The 20,947-nt window shown below is 51.4% G+C and overlaps 1 protein-coding gene across 7 annotated transcripts in view; it reads right to left on the minus strand.

The window, feature by feature from the left end:
• Positions 1-20,947, minus strand: part of HIVEP3 (HIVEP zinc finger 3) — a 456,791-nt gene that overhangs the window by 34,108 nt on the left and 401,736 nt on the right. For all 7 annotated transcript variants that reach the window (XM_082687130.1, XM_082687126.1, XM_082687128.1 and 4 more), the window contains one exon: positions 17,239-17,384. In XM_082687130.1, the coding sequence (XP_082543256.1) occupies positions 17,239-17,384 (146 nt within the window). The remainder of the gene's footprint in view (positions 1-17,238; positions 17,385-20,947) is intronic.

Below are 20,947 nucleotides of genomic sequence, written 5' to 3' on the forward strand. Positions count from 1 at the left end.
AGCTAAGCAGTCCCAGAAACTTCCGAGAGACGGATCGGAGGTGCCCCAGCTGCTGGATCTGCTGATGTTTTCAAAGTCTACAGGAACCGGCCTCCTCCTCTTTGCGGAGGGGGGGGGATGGCTCTCCTTCCCCCTGAACCAGCCTGCGTCCAACCTGGCCCCCACCACACAAACATACTTTCCTACCTGACCCCTTGGCATCCTAACAGCACAGCCTGTGGACAACCCTCCCCCCACCTCCCTGCCCCGGTCCTCTGGACCCTGCCAGCTGCCTCCACTTCTTGCCACCGTCCCTGGGGAGATGCCCTCCCTGTTCCTGGCTCCTGTCCCCGGAAGCCCTGCCTGGCCCCAGTCTGCCAGTCGTACTTGCCAATGGGTCATAAGGCCTCGATCACAGCCTGGCTTCTCCCTGGCTGCCTCAGGCTCGTTTTGGCTCCTGTGGCCTGCCCCGTCTGTTGCCACCATGTTCCTGGGAGCCTGCCTGCCTGGCATACCCACCCCCAGCTGCCCCGCTCTGGCCCGATCTGTCTTCCGCTGGCTGCTGTGCCCCAGGACACACCGCCCTCCACCTTCCTGCCAGCTGGGCTGTCCCTCTTTGGTCTGCAGGCCACCCATGGTGACAGAAGACACCTGTCCATAGCATGGGCCCAAACTTCTGCCTGGAGTTCAGGTTCCCCCTTGTGCTTTGGTCTGATGCCCTTGGCTTGTCCGGGAATCTGCCAGACAGCCCCTGAAAGCCTGCGTCCCCTTTCAACCCTTTCCTTGATTCCCGGCTTCCTCAGTCTCCTTTCTTCTGAGCCAAACTAGTTCTCTTTTTTCATTTTACATTTTTATTTTGAAACTATGACAAACATACAAAAAAGTTAAAAGTAAAATGAAAAAAAAAAAAAAACTACCCCAAAAAAACAACAAAAAAAAACCCCCAAAACCCCCTTCTCCCTGAATCAGTGGAGGGCAAGTTGCCCTATCCCATCCTCCCAGAATTCTTCCATTCATATTTCCTCCATCCAAGGCCATGCCAGCCCACCCTGCCAGGTCAGGCTCTGCCTCTCCAGCCTTGGCCCAGACCCTGGAGGGAAGTGCCCTCCTCCACCTGTGGGGGTCCTGGCCCTCCCAACCGGCCACCCTGTGTTAACTCTAGAACCAAAGGCTCCCTCTGGGGGTCGATCATCTCTCTTCATGGAAGCTGAAGGCATTGAGAGGTTTTCCAACTCAGTAGCACACCAGAGCTGTCTCCTTACTGTTACCAAGATGACACGTGTGCCTCCTGCACTCCTACACACGTACCACACCATCCTTCCTCCTTTCCTCCCACTGGGATGTTTTGAATGGGGGTCAGCAAGAGGGTTTCTGTTATTAACACGCCCTGGGCCATCGCTTCCTCATTGGCAAAGTGAGGAATTTGGGTGAAATGATTTCTGGGGACCCTTTTGTAATACTAGTAATACTAGACTTTCACTGAGTACTTATTATGCACTGAGCACTGGACATTCTTCACATGGAGTGTCTTAGTTAATCCACGTAAATCCTTTGAGATGGAATTACTGTGACCATTTCCACCTTACAGACAGGGAAACTGAGGCACAGTGGCGTGAGCTAGCTTGTTTCACATCAGAAAGGCACTTGATAGATCCAGGATTCCCAAGCGGGCCATTTGGCTTCTGTCCTCTTTACCGCAGAGTGCTTGTAAAAGGCAGGAGACACCAGGAATTGACCCTTTACTTGAAGAGGCCATCATATAAGTAAATATTGATAATTCATGACGGAACAAGAGGGCAACTTTCTGCGTGCCAGGCACTGTGCCAGGTATTTACAAGCATTGTTTCCTTTTATTCTCAACAACTTTGATAAATCGGGACCATTAGGATTCTCACTTTCCAGCTGAGAGGGCTGAGCCACGGGAGAGGGGAAGCCTTTCTAATCAGCAGCAGAGCCAGGATTTGAACCCAGGTCTGGCTGGTGCCAAAGTCATGCTCTTGTCACTGTGGTCTACTGCTGGAATGAGACGGGTGCTCAGCGCGACATGCAGGGAGTGAAGGACGCCCCCTACCCCGTCTGCTTGGCAATGGGCTGGGGTGGAGGGTTTCATGTGTCTGATTCTATCGGATGCCCACGACAGCCCTGAGAGGGGTCTCCACCTCCAGAGTGGAGAAAGACACCCCAGGAGCCCCAGAGAGTGAGGCGGGCAGACGCACGGCAGCAAGGTATGGTGGGAGGCATCGGTGTCTCCTGGGGCTGGACCTCCACCCTGGAGACGGCAAGGAGGGGGAGACACGTAACTGGGACCCCACCTTCAAGAGACCCCGCTCCATGAAGAAAGAGCAGCTCCCTTCTCATTTTTCTAAGCTGTGGGGCCAGAGAACCCTAGAGACCGAGCCTCCCCATTCTGTCCTTGTCCCTTTACCTATGTGTGCTCAGGCAAGCGATCCACAGAGCCCGGCTGTGGGCTCTGAAAGAAATTCTCCCCGACAGATGTCTCATCTCAGGCTGGGGCATTCGGCCAGAGGCTCCTGCCCAAGAAGGGGCACCCTGCGGATGAGCATGGCTTCGATTCTCTGACAGCTAGAAAAGGCCAGCTTCTCCTGAGGGAGGGACAAGCGCTCACAATAGCCTGCGGCGCTCCCCCGCCCAGGCTTTTCCCTGAAGACTGTATCTGAGCAACAGCTCTTCCCAGGCTCCAGTACAGAGCCGAATGAGCTCATCCTCTGACAAGAGCTGGAAAGTTCCTGCGTGTCACATCATGATCGCCAGAGATCCTTCACCCAGGCCGAGCGGCAAGCACTCGTTCTACGGATACAAGCATTGTTTCCTTTTTTCTCAACAACTTTGATAAATCGGGACCATTAGGATTCTCACTTTCCAGCTGAGAGGGCTGAGCCACGGGAGAGGGGAAGCCTTTCTAATCAGCAGCAGAGCCAGGATTTGAACCCAGGTCTAGCTGGTGCCAAAGTCATGCTCTTGTCACTGTGGTCTACTGCTGGAATGAGACGGGTGCTCAGCGCAACATGCAGGGAGTAAAGGACGCCCCCTACCCCATCTGCTTGGCAATGGGCTGGGGTTCTACGGATACAAACCGGGGTTCATGGAGAGCACAGGCACCGTCTGGGATCTCAGAGCCAGCGGCAGCTATCAGCTCTCGGACCCCAGCCCTAACTGCAAGACTCAAGTCCTCTCCTACACCCTCCCATTACCAAGGAGGGAGCTGAGATCCAGAGAGGGGACACACTTACTCAAACTTGCCATGGCTGGGCTCCCACCATGTTACCTCCTTCCCTGTCGGGGCCTCGTTTCCAACAACACCTAAGGTGGAAAAGGCCAGCGTTTCCTGTGATTTGCAGCTAATGAAATCCAGCCTGCTCCACAGCCCAGGTGTCGTTTTCACTGTCCCAGGATCTACCAGTCACAGACCTGGAGCTGACCTCCAACTCTCCCCCTTGTCACGCGGGGTCCTCACGCGGCCGGGCCCACAGAGACACCCTGACTTAGAGCCCTCAGCGGCTTCCCTGACCAGGCAGAAAGAACACCTCAGCCGGGAGAAGAACAGAGTTGTACCGGGGAAGGGAAGGCGGGAAGAAAGAGAGGAAGATGGGAGGAAGGAAAGAACAAGGAAGAAGGAAGGAAGCAAGGAAGGAAGTGGCGCCTTTGTGAGCACTTCCTGTATGCCAGGCCAGCCGTACGGGGCCCCCGCACTATCTCGCCATTCATTCCTCACAAGCAGCCTGGGAAGTAGATACTTCTGACCCTATTTTTAGGGACTGGCCAGTAATTGCTGGAGGTGGGGCTGGAATCCGATTCCGTCTCAGTCCAGAGCCCAAATACTTTCTAGACTTTCTGGAACGGGCACTTTGCCCTGTGCTCCTCTGACTCCTATAGGGAGGCGCCATAGGGGGAGCTCCCAGGGCCTATGGAGGAGCTTGGCAGGGTGTGGCTTTCCCTGGGGTTCTTCAGAAGGCAGGACACTGGCAATGAGCTCACGGACGGTGGGAAGAAATGAATGAGTGGAAAAGACTTTTCGCAGACTCAGGAACATGGAATCCTGCACTGACAGTAGGGAAATACAGGAACCGTCCCCCCCTTACACCGCAGACGCTCTCAAGGACTCTAGAGACGAGAGTGGGGGGAACCAAGAGAAGGAGGCTGATTTTATTTACTTATTTACTTCTTTTATTTTTTAGAGCGGGGACAAGGATGAAGGGTGACAGAAGCTGATGACTGACTGACTGATTTTTAAGTAAACTCTACCCCAAACATAGGACTCACACTCACAAACCTGAGATCAAGAGCCAGGCACCCCAGGGTAACTGCTTTTATTTTTATTTATTTTTAATTTTTAAAAAGATTTTATTTATTTGAGAGAGAGAGAGAGAGAGAGAGAGAGAGCAAATGCACAAGCAGGGGTGAGAGGCAGAGGGAGAGGGAGAAGAGCCTCCACTGAGCAGGGAGCCCAAGATCATGATCTGAGCTGAAGCCAGATTCTTTTTTTTTTTTTTTTTTTTTTTTTTAAAGATTTTATTTATTTATTTGACAGAGAGAGATCACAAGTAGAGAGAGAGGCAGGCAGAGAGAGAGAGGGAAGCAGGATCCCTGCTGAGCAGAGAGCCCAATGTGGGACTCGATCCCAGGACCCTGAGATCATGACCTGAGCCGAAGGCAGCGGCTTAACCCACTGAGCCACCCAGGTGCCCTGAAGCCAGATTCTTAACTGACTGAGCCACCCAAGCACCCTTATTTTTAAAAGTTTTTAAGGTAATCTCTACACCCAATGTGGATGGAACTTAACATCCTGAGATCAAGAGTCACAAGTTCCACCACGTGAGCCAGCCAAGTGCCCCTCAGGATGACTGCTTTTAGACCCTTATCCCTTTCTCAACTTCGGTAGCCAGGAGACCACCTCTCCTCCACCCCAGAGAAAGTCTGGAAGTTTCTCTACAATGGAAGAAATGGGAGGCCTTTGAGGAGGGCATCAGGCGAGCTGGGGACAGGCAAGGGCACCATGAATAAATGAGGGGCTGAAAGGCGTCTCTCCCCTCTACCTCCCACCTTTTTCCATTTTGTGGCCCACAAAATAGAAACTCTATACCTTCATTCAGGAAATTGGAATCTTCGTGGGGGTTCTGTCTAAGCAGAAAGCCCTAAAGGTGCTGTCACTGCAGCGACAGGGCCCGGATGGGCAGCGACCAGGATGCGCGCCATTGATGAGCCCCCCCTCAGACCCAGAGCTGCTGCCCACCGGCTTGTGTGGGCCTCCTTCTTACACAAGCAAAAACGCCGGAGGTCACCGGACACCTGAGAAAAGGGACAAACACACGGACCAAAGGGAACCTGAAGGGAACAGAAACCAGGTAGAAAAGAAAACCAAAATCCAAAACGAGGAACGTTAACAGCCTCTGAGAGATAAGAGAAGGTATGGGGATCTATAAGGATACTATTAAGAAGAGACCTCCAGGGGGTAAAAGGAACTTTTGATAATTAAAGATGCAACGACAGAAAAGGACAAAATGGCTGGAAGACAAAATGGAGAGAAGTACCCAGAAAGTAGTGCGAAAATACGAAAAGATGGGAAATCTGACAGAGAAGTATGAAAATCGGAGAAACAAGCCAGGAGGTCCCAGCCCTGACTCCCAGCCCATCCAGAGAGAACGGAGGAGTCATCCAGGAAACAGCACAGGACTCTTTTGTTAAGCCCAAGTCCTTGAGTTGTCAGACTGAAGAGTCACCGCCTAGGAGGGACGGCCCCACGCTGAGAGCCACACCTGCGATGCTTCCCAGCTCTGAGCCTGAAGGGAAGATCCAGAGACAGTCACAGAGAAGGCTTCAAGGCACAGGAACCAGAACGGATATGAACTCTTGCCAGCAACCGGAGCCTCAAGGACAGGGCAGCAATGCCTTTAGTACTCGGAAGGAACGTTATTTCCAACCTGAAATTCTACCCTTCGAGCAACCGAGAAACAGAATAAAAACTTTCTAATACCTTGAGTCACATTAAGTGCCAAAACCCCCCCACTCATCAGAGACCCTTTTCTCTAGAAGACCCTGCTGAAGGATGGGCTCTGTGAAAATCAGGAAGCAGAGGAGGAAAAGTAAAAGGTAAGTTTGTGGAGAGAGGAGATCTAATACAGGAGGAAGAGACTCTCCGGGCATGGGGGGTGAAGGGAGACCCCGGGGTGGCGGCTGGTACTGTGCAGAGGGAGCCACTGGGTGACACGGGAGGGGCCCGCGTGGGTACTGTGGAGTTTTCACAGTAGCCCGTGCAGCCGAATGTCTGGAAGGGGTTTCAGAGGTGAGAATTTGAGGGCTGAATTAGTAATAAATATATGGAAAAATAAGTGAATACACGCACCCACTTTTATCCAAAGAGAAAATAGAAAAGTGCAGGAAGGAAAAAGGAGCCACGGGTCATTACGTGACTTGGCTGTGAATGATGTGTGTGGTACTCCCGTGAGAGGCTGGAGAAACGGGGGGCGTGGGGGGCATGTGGAGAGGCTCTCGGCTCTCTAGTTAATGCCGAAATGCTACTGTGGTAGCAACTTGGGCCTGTTTGTTAGAGATAGAAGGGTGAACAAAGACGAAGGGTACTGCTGTTTTCCATAACGCAATTTATGGAAATAATTCGTTCTTTAAACTCTATGCCTGTGCAACTTCGATAAAATTAAAACCAGAAAAAATGAAAGATTGTGCACAGGTCACTGTATCCCTGAGAGGCCACTGCTCCCGCAGGAGAGACAGGAAGAAGCTGGCCTCTTCCTAGGTGCTGGGCCGGATTCCCCGGGATGCGAGAGTCCAGGACTCAGACACACACCGTCCAGACCCAGGCGGATGGAGTCCTCAGCGCTCAGGGGCCACAGTGGGTTGGGGTGAGCACCCCACTTCCTGCACTCTAACCCCCACGCTCGGGCTGAGCCCCATGCCTCCTTAGATCCCCTACTGGAACCCAGGGGGCAGCGTCTGCTTGAGAAATGGATTCTCCTTTAAATTTTAATAGGATGCATTTAGGTCTTCTCCGACCGTGCTCAGGGCTCCGGGGACTCTGGTCCCAGCCCACACAGACACTCAGTCTGCCCCGTGATCAATATGTCTTTTCTCATTTCCATTTTGCTTTCACGCTGTTTTTTTTTTTTTTTTTTTTTTTTTTTTACTGTCCGAGACTTGGGTTTTGTAGTGACATAATCCGCTCTCTCTGATGCCTGGAGTTGAGTGTTTCCTGGGAAGTCCTTCGAGTCCTCGGGAGAAGAGTGTCAGGCCAGTACTGAAAGCCGACCTCACTAGACTGAGATCTGATCCAGTGATCCAGGCCCACCTCGGATGGACATACCACGAGTTCACTTCCAGACCTCAAAATGAAGCAAGACAGATGGATTTTTTTTTGTTTTTTTTTTTGGTTTCCCAGTGAATACAAGAGTCGCATTCATCTGATGCTCTATGTAGGCTAATAAGTATATAACAGCATTATGTCTAAACGGTGCACATGCCTTAACTTAAAAATATTTTATTGCTAAAGAAATGCTAACCCTCATCTGAGCTTTCAGTGAGTCATGATCTTTTCGCCAGTGGAGGGTCTGGCCCCAGTGCTGGTGGCTGCTGACTCATCAGGGCGGTGGGTCCTGGGGTGGCTGAGGCGACTTCTTAAAATAAGACAAGAATGAAGTCGGCGGCATCAGTTGACTCTGCCTTTCATGAATGATCTCCCTGCAGCACGTGTGATGCCGTTGGATAGCATTTTGCCCACCGGAGAGCCTCTTTCCAAACTGGAATCGATCCTCTCAGACTCTGCCGCTGCTTTGTCCCTGTAGCGTATGGAGTGTCCTAAATCCGTTGTCATTTCCGCACTCTGCACAGCATCTTCACCGGCAGGAGATTTAGGTCTCAAGGAGCCACTCTCTCGGTTCACCCAATGCAGTAACTTCCTCATCCGTTTGGTTTGATAATGAGATGGCAACGATCCAGGCTCCACCTGGAAGTCCGGTTCCCCTGCTCTTCCCACCACATCTGTGGCTACTTCCTCCGCTAAAGTCTCGAACCTCTCTTTGATCTAAAGGCACTGATCTGCAAAGCCCACTAGAGTGAAACCCGGTAAAACGAGGTATCCTTGTATTCTTATTTGAGGGGATAATCTTCCCAAAGGGATATCCTCCCCAAGAATCTTAAGTGGTTTCCTGGGAACAGAAATGTCCTGCCCTAGTTTTCAAAATAGCCATTTGCAAATCTACCGTTGGCCAAGACCCAGAACCCGGTCTGGGTCTGAGAGAACCCTCCTGGCTTCCCAGTCCAAACCATCAACCTGCTCGCCTGGCAGCCAGCATCTTCCCTCCTGCCGCCCCAGAGGAAGTACTCTCTTCTTAACTCTGCTTTGGCCCCCATCCCTCAAATCTTCTCCAGAGTCCTGCTCCTGCATTCTGTGCCTTGGTAGAAGTCACGCCTAGCAGCCCCAGGATTCCTCAGTTTAAACACCCACGTGCTCCACTTTTCATCTCTCCAGTCCCCACTGCCTTCATTTCTCTGCTTTCCTCGGCAGCCAGCCTCTTGGATGGAGGTTTACCGTCCCCTGATGCCTCCACTCCTCATCTCAGCGCATGCCATTGGGATTTTGCCTTGACCCAAACAGCTCCCATCCAGGCCACCAGTGACCCCCTCATGGCCACATCTCCTGGACACTGCCTGTCCCCACGTTCCCGGGCCTCTGGGCAGCACTCAGCACAGATGACCATTCCCTCCCTGAACACCCTCTGCCCTTGGCTTCTAGGACTTCTCACTCTGCTGGGTGTCCTCCTACTCCTCTGGCTTTTCCTTCTCAAACTCTTTGCAGCTTTGTCTCTACCAGCCTCTAACTGCTGGTGGATCCTGGCCTGGGTCCTGATATCCTTTCCTTTTCTCTCATTCTGTCTCCCCAGGTGACCCTTTCCAGACCCATCCCCTAAGTAGCATTGACAAACCCATATCCCAGTGTGTATTTCCAGCTCAGACCTGACCTCTGAATGCCAGGCTCACCTGTGACCTGTCATGACCCAGCATCTCAAAATCAACATGTCCACCAAGTTGGGATTTCCCCTTCCCCAAAACTCCTTCTCGCTCTCTTCTCCCCTCCCTGTGTAGCTCAGTGAATGACACCACCACCCACCCACTGTCACCTGAGCCTGAAGTGGGGCAGTCATTCTTGATTCCAACCTTCCCTTTCTCACCCTCCACACTCGGTTCACCGGGAGTCCGACAGTTACATTCCTGTCTCGGCCACTGGATACTGCATGTGGACTCTGCTGCATCCTGCCCTTCCATGCCCTACCCCTAACCCTTCCTGAAGTCCAGGTCATCATCTTTAGGAGAGTTGGAGAAATAGGATTTGGGGAGGAGGAGAAAGAGAACAAAACTCAGTGTGGGCACGTGTGATGGGGCTGAACTATTCACTCCCTACTCCACTGGGACCATACTCAGAGTGGCACATCCACACTTCCAGGGAGAGGTCTGAGATTTAAGGAGAGATCAGGGTACCAGGATCCTCTCAGGAAGAAGACAGGGCCCTGGCAGCCTGGTCTCTTTCGGGCTCTATATCCAGAGCAGGGCACCTGGGACCACTTCTCTCTGGCCCCTAGGACACAAGGGGTTGGTTCAGTCTGGGAGCTGGTAGCCCACAAGCCAGCCCTTTTCAGCATCACATGTTTCATTTTGACCATGAACACTTGCAGGGCAGGTCAGCATGCAAATGACCTTGGCTGCCAACCCCAGATGCCGGCCCCATCACTGAGACCATCTGACTTTACCCTCCCCAGATCAAGCCTGACTCCAAGTGCCCAGCCTGGTTCAGTCCTGGCTCTTGTCCTCGTTCCTTGTGAGACCCAGAGCCTTGATCCTACTCACAGGTTCTAGAGCTGCTGAGTCCAGGGACCTGCCCCTCACCTACAGTCTCCTGACCATGCTGGAGGGATGGTCATTTAATAAGCACTCTTTAGCACTGCCTATGTGCCAGATAATTTGCTCAGCATCAGGGATACCACAATGACCAAAAGATAATTCCTGCCTTCACGCAGAACTTACATTCTGGTGGAGGAAATAGAAGCAAACTAGTAGATACACTAAAAAAAAAAAAAAACAGGGAAGGGGAATAAGAAATGTCAGAAAAGGGCACAGGAAAGTAGGTAGTCTGAGAATGCTTTACTGAAGGATAACTAAAAGAAGTGAGAGAACCATGGGACTCCTGGAGAAAGTGCTCCAGGCATAGGGCATAGCAAGTGCAAAGGCCCTGAGGCAGAAGCTTGTCTGACAAAGAACAGAGGTCACTGGCCAGAGCACAGGGGCATGGGTAGAGGGGCAGCTAGTGGCTAGGGAGGAGCTGAAGTCTGCACACAAAGGTCTCTTGAGGGCTGTGGAGGGTGCAGGACAGCCGTGACAAGGTCCGTTGATGTGAAACAGGATCCCCGTGGTGGCCAGGTTGAGAATACACTGTGGTGGGAAAGGTGGGGGGGATGCAGGTGATTATAGGAGGACACTGTAAGAGATGGCGATGGCTTGCCCCAGGAAGTGAGAAACAAATAGGCAGTTTCTGGGCATGGTTTCAAGGGTTGAGCTGACAAGATCTGCTGATGGACATGAGACAGAGCAGTCTGGGCCCTGAACACCTGGAAAAATAAAGTTGCCCGTGCAGAGTGTGAACAAGCGCTTTGTTTTTCTCTTGCAAAAGATGCTCTTTTCCCCTCTGGCCACTTACAAGACATTCAAAAGGACATTGAGCAAGTGAACGGTGAGGCACCCAGTTTCTCCACCCCTGTGACACGGCACACCCTGTACGTTACCAGCTCCTGGGCAGGGGCTTTTTTGTTGTTGTTGTTCTGGTGTGGATTTTCAGAGCGGTAGGCCTGATGAGTTTATCGCTTACATCTATCCCCAGAACTCCAAATTAACACCACGTGATTCAAAATTTTATCAATGTGCTCCTCGAAACATATTACAGAGAAAACAAATATTACTAAAGACAAAATCCAACTTCGTCCTTCATCAGGAGTTCCCAGGGAGGAAGGGCTAAGCAAAGCAGAAATTCGGAAATTTGGGATGAAAAATGATACACTAGTAAGCCTCAAAGTCCAAGAAGAAATGAGTTTCTGAAAAATTACTGAGAAAGAGAATAACCTTTAAATTAAAAAAAAAAAAAAGAAAACTATTCTCTTCAAGCGACTATTGTATAAACACACACACACATACACTTTAAAAATATGGAAATATAGGTGCACCATAATACTGCATGAGCTCTTAGGCTTGAATAAAATAAATTCAGCTAGGAGAAATGGAAAGACATGAGCTAGAACAGCATGTCTCTTAAAAATCTATCTCCCTCCAATGGAGCAATATTGAATTAAGTCAACTTTTAAAATAAATTCTTGAACAACTGTCCCAAGAACCTGATGAGTCACCGTGGTTCTTAACATGTGTGTGTGTTGCTCTGAGGATGTGTCCACTGAACACCCCAGTGGACATTACACAGATGGCTGGAGACCCAACACGAAACCCTGGGGAGAAGTCCAACTGGACGTACATGTCTGGGAGCTATCAGCCAGCAGAGGCATAGCGAGTCACCTTGGGATTTTAGACAATGGAAAGGAGGATGATGGAGACTGAGCCCGAGGAACCCTAATATTTAGAAATCAGGAGATGATGGAAAATCACCAAAGAGGAGGAGAAAGTGCCACTGGCAAAGAAAGAGCATCAAGAAAGATGGCGCCATGGAAACCAACGGACGAAGGGTTTCAAGGAAGGGAGAAGAAGGAGGGATCAATGGTGTCAAATGCTGCTGGCAGGTCGGGGAAGAACAGAAGTGAGAATGGACCACAGAATTCTACAGGGTAGAGGGTGCTGTTGACCTTCATGAGAGTAGTTCTGAGGGGGTGATGAGCCCAAAGGTGCACCTGGAATGGGCTGAGAGAGAACTGGAGGAAAGACACGGAGGGGAGCAAGTATGGTTCACTCGTCCTGGGCATCAGAAAAATCTGGTGATACAGGCCGTTCAATCAAAGGTGTGCTTTTAAGGTGGGAAACTTCAAGTTTGGACACACTGAACCGAATGGGCCAGGAGAGAGGCAATGAATGGCCGCAGTGACATATCGGGGAAGACGGGAAGAGATGGGACCCAGCACCCTCTGACGGGGGACCCGGGTGCTCTTCTTTCAGCTGGGCTTCTGGGTGATGCGGTCAGCAGGGTCTGGGATGGAGTCCTGCTAAAGGCCTGAAGGGCTCAGGGGCAGCCCCGGGGCAACCCCGTCTCCCTGAGTCACCTTACCCACCCTCCCTGGCCCAACCACAGCAGCGCTTCCATTCCTTGCCCTAGATTCCAGTTCCGAGTTGAGGCTGGGCTGCCCCTCTAAATACCAGTCTCTCCTCAATCCCTTACTCCCTAGCTGTGGTCACCTTTCTGAACATCCCCACCCTTGCTGGGCCTGGCCTTTCTGGCTCTTATGTCTGATTCATCGTTCCCTTCGGACCGAAGCCCCAAGCTCCCCATCCCTCAAAGCTCGGATGACCACCTCCAGCAGCCAGGTAGTGTTACTGATCCCAGGTTCTCCTTCTTTCACACCAGTCCTCGGGGCTAAGCTCCCAGCTTTCCTTGCAACAAGTGAACTTGAGTTAGGACAATATAAGCATTGCCCTCAATGAACAATATAACTTTGTATGAGTGAAAACAACATTCCCTAACAAAGGAGGCCTTCTAAAACAACCCAGGCAAATGCATAGGTGCTGGGTGAGAGAGCCAACACATTCCTGATGGGCACTCCCAGAGGCCGTCTGGAAAATGCAAGCTTTGTTCGGGTGTGGAAGTGATGCAGAGCGAAAGGAGGGGGCTGTGTGCCAGGAAAATCAAGGCAACAAATAGGAACCGATGCATAGTATGTACAAAGCAAGGCCCTAGGACCCAAGTCAAGAGAGGTCCTGGAATGAATTTCAGTGCCATGGTTATTCTAGAAGTAACACAAAGAACCACGGAGTTTTCTCCATGGTGGGACCCGAGAGGTTAGTTAAAAGAGATGGTTGAGGCTGGATAGGACTTGGTAGTGGGAAGAACTCAGCAGGCCCAGAGGGGGATCTGCAACAGGGACGGGTCAGACTGGGGGTCCATTCTGTAGATAAGGCAGCCATAGAAGGCCCTGGGGCCCAAGTGTGACATAGGTAGAACTCTGATCAGACACTCAATGGCACCAACATGGGTATCTGGAGGGAGGGGGGCCAGAGACCCCAGCTGAGTTATGAACCACTTCATGTGGACAACAGAATTTGGGGACTAATAAGAAGTATGGGGGGGTGGTCAGGAGAAAAGGTGCCCAAGATGATACTAAGGTTTTGAGTGTCGAGGTGTGGGTACATCATCTCAGATCTGGATGCAGAAGATTCTCTTGGTGGTTTGGTTGGCACATGCTGAAGTTGAGGGGCCCAGGAGGCATCAGTTCAGGAGTGAGGTTCTATCTGGAGACCCAGATTTAGTGTTGCTCACACAGTGACAAGGTTAGAAGAAGAGCGAGATAATGCTGACAAGGGAGAACACTCAAGGTCAAAAGAAATCAGTCCGACTGACCAGGTACAAGAGTCACCGTTACACCCAGACTGCTGACCCAGCTACCTTCCCTCTCCACCCGCCTCCTCCACCTTACCAGGCCTAGCTCCACCCTGTCCAGGAAGCCCCTTCTGGCTGTCCAGCCCCAGAAGTCCCCGCCTGCTGGGAGCATCTCGACATTAGCAGTCCACACATCAGCACCCAGCCCTTGCTGCCACCCGAACCAGTCTCCCAGCATCTGGAGCACAGAGCCATGGTTGACCCCCTTGGCTCTTGGTTTCTTCGGGCACAGGCACCCAGAAGGCATTGAATAAATGGGTCCTCCTGGATGGACTGATGAATTGATTGATTGCTGGGCTGGAGGTCAAGTCGAAGGGTAAGGAGACCAGCGAGTAGTTTGACTAGTGATAAAAAGACTCATGAGCATGGGACTCGCGGCATCTCCTCTTTGTGTCTGGCTTCTCGACTTTTGGCTACGAATTCAATCTATGTCAATCAACAAGGATACATTTCAACAATGCTACTGAGGAAAAACAAGGTGCAGACAGATGTGAGACCTACTGAAGTAATTATTAGCACTGTCGACTGAATATCTCTGGGGTCCCCCACGTGCACGGGAGCACTCTCCCCCATTCTCTCCCCAAAGCAGGTGAGGTCACAGGGGGCTTGCCCTGGCCATTCACAGGAATAGAAGCTTCTTGGTGCAAGCTGTAAGGGCCAGTGCACAGCTGACTATTTCTCACCTTTCTTTCTCAGTCTCCATCACCCTAGGTCTCTGAGTGACCCCTAACGACAGAAGCCCATCACAGACCCTTATCAAACAGGTCCTTGAGGGATAGCAATGCTTGCCGTGTTAAAAAAAAAAAAAAAGAAAGAAAGGAAAGAAGTAGAAAAAGAAAGGAAAAAGGGAGAAACTAGTCAAAGACAAAACTGTGGTGACCTCAGATGGGGGTGCTTGAAGGATACAGTCAGTTTCTGGGTGGGGGGACACCCTCAGCAATTTGAAGGGGACAAGGGGTTTTGTGGCTGGTTGAATGGATGGTCACATCCTTGGCCCCAACCATGAAATGCTGGAGGTGCCCCCTGTTATACAGCAATCCAGAATATGCCCCTCAAATTTCCAAACATTCCTGGGGAGTAGAGAGCAGCCCTCAGAGAACCATGAATGGAGAGGGATTGCCAGAAGCCGGGGGTGGGAGGCACAGTGGGGGCCTTGATGGGACAGCTGGGTGATAGGAGAAAAGAATCTGACGGGTGACACCATGTGGCCCCAAACTGCCCCAGCTGGACATGGCGAGCTGAGCATGAAGAAGCCATGTCTCACAGTCTGCAGAACCGAGCCATGTCATCCCGGAGGGAGGGGGGACACACGAGGTGGCTCCGGCAGTGACAACATGCCCTGATGCCCATTTGTCAGCATCCTGAACCACGACCCTTAATGTGGGGGAACAAAGGACCTCCTTGCTCAACCCATAAAGCATGTCCTTTCCCCTCTTACGGATGAAAAAACAGAGCTGGAGACTCGACAGCTAGTCTGAGCAGGAGAGAGCTAAGCGAGAGAGGTAGGGAGGGTGAGCCTGGAAAGGGAGGGAGATCCTGGAACAGAGCAGGTGGGACTAAGTGGCAACCTGGATGGGACAGTGAGGGGAGGGGGGTCCCAAGGCCCAGGCTGTAGGAAGAGAAGGGGACTCAGGGGGTAACCTCTCATGTTTCAGCTGAAGGCGGAGACTCCAGGCTCCTACCAGCTGCCCTTCCTGAGCTCGGGCTTCCCAGGAAAACGAGGGCAGCAGGGGGCCTCCTTGGGGCCCCCATCTCCAGTCTGGGGGCTGCTGCTTCTCAGGGAAGAAGCAAACCTTTTGGTGCACACCAGCTACCCCTCAGCAGCCCCTCAGCGTCTCACAGACGGTTCTTGAAGCCAGAGGTGAGAAGGCCAGTCATTGTGACCAGACGCATCAGTCTTAGGATGAATGAAGTCTTAGGGGGCCTCTTCGGTACCCAGTGATATGAGACCCAGAGACACAAGAGGGCGCTCTATTCAAATAGCAGGGACAAAGCCGTTCTGCCCTCAGCGGGAAAGAGGCTTAGTATTTTGAAAAACCTTTGAGATTTGAGACAAACTATGAGAGACTGGACTCTGAGAAACAAACTGAGGGTTTTGGAGGGGAGGGGAAGTGGGGGGTTGGGTGAGCCTGGTGGTGGGTATTAAGGAAGGCATGTATTGCATGGAGCACTGGGTGTGGTGCATAAACAGTGAATCTTGGAACACTGAAAAAATTTAAAAATATATACAAATCCTTTTGAAACCTCCTTCTTCTTTATCTCCCTCAACTTCCAAGTATGTAATCAGCCACAAACAAACAGCCTCACAAACCCGGGGCAGCTGCTCTTTCTGCTCACAGGTCCTGTCCCCGGGCTTTAATATGACCACCATTTGCACCAAGACCGCCCCCCAAAACCAAGACAAACAAACAAAAAAACCCCCACACCTTTGGGCTACTATTTCTCATGAAGCTGCTACTGGAACTCTGGACAGGATGTTTCTCTCCCTAGAGAGAAACCTCGACCACTGCATTATTTATTTATTTATTTATTTATTTATTTATTTATTTTTTTGGGGGGGCCATCCTTGACCCCCTCCATTGACCCTTAGTTGCAACAACCCAACTCTTCCAATTTTGTTTCCAAACATCCCCCTCTCCCGACAGCCCCTGTTCCTCACTGCCACCAGAAGATGCCCTCCAGTGGCCTTGGGGAGCTTGGCCATCTCTGCTCTCCCCAACCAACAGAGGAATCCGGCACCTCCCACTTTGATTTGCTGAGTTAGGCACCCGCAGGTGCTGGAGATTGGCAGGTCCCCAGTGACACCCCCGTTTGCAGGTGCTCACGTTCGGTGATGACTCTGCCTTGGCAGGTAGTGCTATCGTCCCTTGGGACTGCGTGGGACGAAGGCTGCATTGATCACACTGGGAACACAGACACAGGACCCTGAGACAGACACCACAGCCCCGGGAGCAAACACGTGGTCACACAGAACACAGCTGGCACAAAACTTCCACAAAGCAAGTCCACAACAAGGCACCCTTCCGAAGCCCAGAGGGCCCCACAGTGTGAGTTGTGAGATGCTTAGATCATTGGGTTTTCAAAGATAAGCACCAAGGGTAAAAAAACCAGCGACGATATTCCAAATATTTACCAACCAATGAGTCCCGGGCCCCAACCAGTCAGAATGGAGACCGGTGTAGACAGTTGGAGTGAGCAGCGCCTTTGTGATCAGCCCGGTGAACAGCGTGTGGGCAGAGCCCGAGTCCCCTGTAGGACAGTGCACATGCCGAGGTGGCTGTTTGCACAGGACAGAGTGATCTGGGGGACCATGCACTAGGTAGATGGCAGTCGGGACACGGGACCTAGTCGGCGCGCTGTCAGCCCCAGTGCCGCGACTAGAAACGCAGTCGACATCTGAAGAAAGAAGGGGCTGGAGGAAGACCCAGACTGCTCCAGTCCTCGGCACACAGCCGGCTCCCATCCCCCGCCAGAGAGCCCGGCGTTGGGGACCAGAGACGGCCAGCGAGTCCCGTGAAGGTGGCGGCTGCTGGAAAGCGCCCATGGACGCAGCGTAGCCGGGGGAGACACTCACCGCCTCTCACCACGGGCGGTACCGCCTCTGCCTCTGCAGGAAGCAGAACCAAACGCTGCCAACCAGACAGGATTCTTACCCTCCTTCGAAGATTTTGATCCTCGCTGGCTCCCCTCGTTTGGAGGCGGGAGCGTCCTCCTCCGGCTTCCCTCGCTTCTCTTCTTCCTTCTGCACTCTAGCTAGATCTTTCTGGCCTTCCGGGGAAACCAGCGAAGGGAGGTGAACCTGGCCCACCACAGGAATGACAAAATCACAAAGTCAATGACACAAGCACTGCGTGGAGCGGGAGTCGTGGAGCGGGGCCTTCGGGGGCCCTGCGTGCGCCGCACTCGCTCTTCCCTCCACCCCGTAAAGACATGCTAGAAGCTCCAGTGGGCAGAAAGAAGGAGCTGGCTCCCCAGAGAGCTGAAGTCCCTTCTCCCAAGGCCACCTGGTTAGTTGGGTGTCCAAACTGGGACTCTCATCAGGACTTTGTCCTGGAAAGACCAGGCCTTCCCACGAGAGCCGTGTTTGCTTTTTCTTTTCACACTAGTCTAGAATCTTCTGGGAACAGGCCCTTATCTTGGTCCTTGGTCACACCCGCACCCGAAACAAGGCCTGCCTCAGAGAAGAGTGTGAGGAAGGAGGAGCAAATAAATGAAGCCTCCATGCCGAGATTAATTGCTCCAATTCTCCTTTACAAATCAGAAAATGAAGGTCACCCTGCAAGTTAAGGGCATTGCGGGGAGCAGAGTGCAGGTCTTCTGAGGGCCCTGACCAAAACTTTGCGTGCACACTGATGGGCATGCACCTGGAGGGGTGTGTGCAGGCTCTGGCCGGTAGTCTAAGGGAACCCATTCTGTTCACAGAGCTATGGGTCTCAGTGGTGGGAGCTGGCTCAGGAGGGAAACAGGTCCTCTAGACCCTCTGCCAGCTGTGCCTGGAGTGATACTCTCTTCCTACTTCACGCCACTGTCAGTTAAGGTCATGGTTACAGCCCGTGGGAGAAGCACCCATGTCTCTTGATGCCAGGACAGTCTAAACCACAGGCTCCCAGGCCAGCTGTGCTGTTTGTCCTTATATGGGGTGCTTGGGCTGAGCAGAAAGAGAGCTGGTTGGGAGTCAGGGGACCTGGGTGTTAACCCCACACAGACTCCATTGCATGCTGAGCCACGCTTGGGTAGCTCTAAGCCCTCCTCTTTCTGGGCTTAGTTCGCCTCTGAGGAGATTTAGATCATCTTGAAGATCTATCCCAGGGCCAATGTCTATGACTCAGTGATCCCCCCAAACTGTCTCATCAGCACTGGAGATGAGGAGTGGAAACCGAGGGAGGCTACGGACTGCTGCTCTGCCAGAAGGCAGCAGATACTGCGCCGTGCCCGTGGAGTTCCAGAACACGCTCTTTTCACTCCTATCTTGGCCTGCCATCTGAGCCATCCATGGAATGACCAAGGGGGACTTCCACAGGCTGACGGAGGACTTCTTTCTCACAACCAGCTGTGATGTCTGGACAGAGCTGGAGGAGACTGGTTGGGTGGCAAAGTGCCATTCTATCAGGAAACACTGTTGGAACTGAGAGGGGGACCAGGAGTCTGCATTGGCTTTTAAAGACAATAATACGATTGTCTTTAAATCGTAAAAATGATTGTTGAGTGCTGGTGTGCCAAGCACTGTTCTGAACACACTTTGTATATTTTAACTCACTTACCTCCACAGCCCTAAGAGCTGAGTATTTTTTGCACCTCTAGTTTATAGATGAGGAAACCAAGGCACAGACAGAAGAGGTAACTGGCCCAAGGTCACACAGCTAGTATGGGAGGTAGTGGGAAATGTGGCACTGAGTCCTTGTTTTCAATCTGTTTGCAATATGTGGTTGTCAAAGTGACCCCCAAAGGGGAAAAAAAAAGCAGGAGAAACTGAGAAATGGGACATGGCTGCAAAGTGACTTTTGTCTAAGCTGGGGTTTCTCCAGGGCTTAGATATGGGGGGAGAAAAATACCTGTGACCCAACTGAAATTTGATAGTGTGGCCTAGACCTACATGAGGATAGTTTGGAAGATCTTTACAATGCTAAAATAGCCCAAAGGGCTCTTCAGAGCTACTAATAGAGAGTGGAAACTATAAGACAAAAGACTGCTCAGGAAAGAAATCTCTTAAAGTACTGTCCAAAGACTGTTTGGGTTGTACCAAGAGATGATGAGCTCCCCATCACTGGAGCCATGCAAAGAGAGAGAGGTGTGTAATTGTAGGAAGGCATGAAGTGGTGGGCCATGCAGCTATATGAATACACCATACGGGTGCACTTGTGGTAGGAAACATGCCAGTGGATCTAGCGTTTTATTTTAAGAAAAAGTTTGCAGGTTTCAGCTCATTTGATGAAAGCTGCCTTTTAAACCAAAGATGGCCTAACTCAATTAAGTTAACTCTTCCTTTCTCTTACACGGACTTTTAGTATATAGTCATTCAAACAGAGGAAGTCCAGATCGTTGGAAAGGGCTTTGGAGTGAGGTCTGGTTTTGAATCGTGGTGCTGACATTTACTGTGTAGCCCTCTTCAGGTTACCTAACTTCTCTGAACTGGCCATTTCATTTATAAAATGGTGATACAGTACCCGAACTTTCAAGGTGCTTGTGAGGACGAAAGCAAAGTTCTACACAACGTGGCCCACAGCAGGGGCATGAGAAGTTGTAAGTATGAATACAATTACAACAGCATCTTGGGGGGAGCCGTGGCCAGGAAGACATGCTGGAGAGAAATCAGTCACAATGTTTATGGCAAACATGGAGATCTCATCTAGGGATGTCTGTAAACTGACAAGGATATTCAGAGACTAGATCTGGGAAACAATCCTGTGAAGACTATCCAGCTGAGCTAGGGACGAATTTGGTGCACAAAATTCACTGGGTGATCAAAGAGGTGGAGACGAATATAGGAGGAGCTCCAGAACACAGTTTTGTTCGTGTGTCTGTGATACAAATTTAGTTTGGTGGATTTAGGCCTGATTTGATCAAAGCGTCTGATCTGAAGACACTTTGATGAACATTTTAAAATCTGCAGTCACGGGATGCCTGGGTGGCTCAGTTGGTTGGACGACTGCCTTTGGCTCAGGTCATGATCCTGGAGTCCCGGAATCGAGTCCCGCATCGGGCTCCCAGCTCCATGGAGAGTCTTCTTCACTCTCTGACCTTCTCCTCGCTCATGCTCTCTCTCACTGTCTCTCTCTCAAATAAATAAATAAATAAAATCTTTTAAAAAATCTGCAGTCACTTTTATGGTTTTGTTTCCTCCAATAATAGAAAGAAAAAAAATTGATTCTCTGGAGTCAGAGAGGTCTAAGTTCAAATTGAGTGTGCCAAAGACCTGCCATGTGACCTTGACCTCTCTCACCCTCTGACCCTGGGGTACCTCATTCATAGCTGAGCTGGGAGGTGGTCTGGCTGCCTCCTGGGTAGAGACAGCTCTGACTGGGTTTAGCACAGCATCTGGCACACCAAGGTGACTCAATCAACAAGACCAACTCTTATTCCACACACACCAAGTTGGCGTGGTTTCGCATGGCCTGGGTGCTCAGGCGGGCCCTACTGGGGTATGCGGGTGTCATGTATCTGAGGCAAAGAGGGAATTATCAAACGTCAACCTCCCTGGACTGGCAGGGGTCTGTTCATTGTATGGTTCCTGAAGCAGGCTCAGGTCAGAGGCACTGGAGGAGAACCTGCGACCTTGGTCAGGGCTGGGTGCTGACACACAGCATAGATGGGTCAGGCTGTGAGTGGTCTTGCCCCCTAGTGGCAACGAGGAACACTGCAGCC

Source organism: Mustela nivalis (assembly GCF_964662115.1).
Source record: "Mustela nivalis genome assembly, chromosome: 10".
Classification (NCBI taxonomy): Eukaryota; Metazoa; Chordata; class Mammalia; order Carnivora; family Mustelidae; genus Mustela; species Mustela nivalis.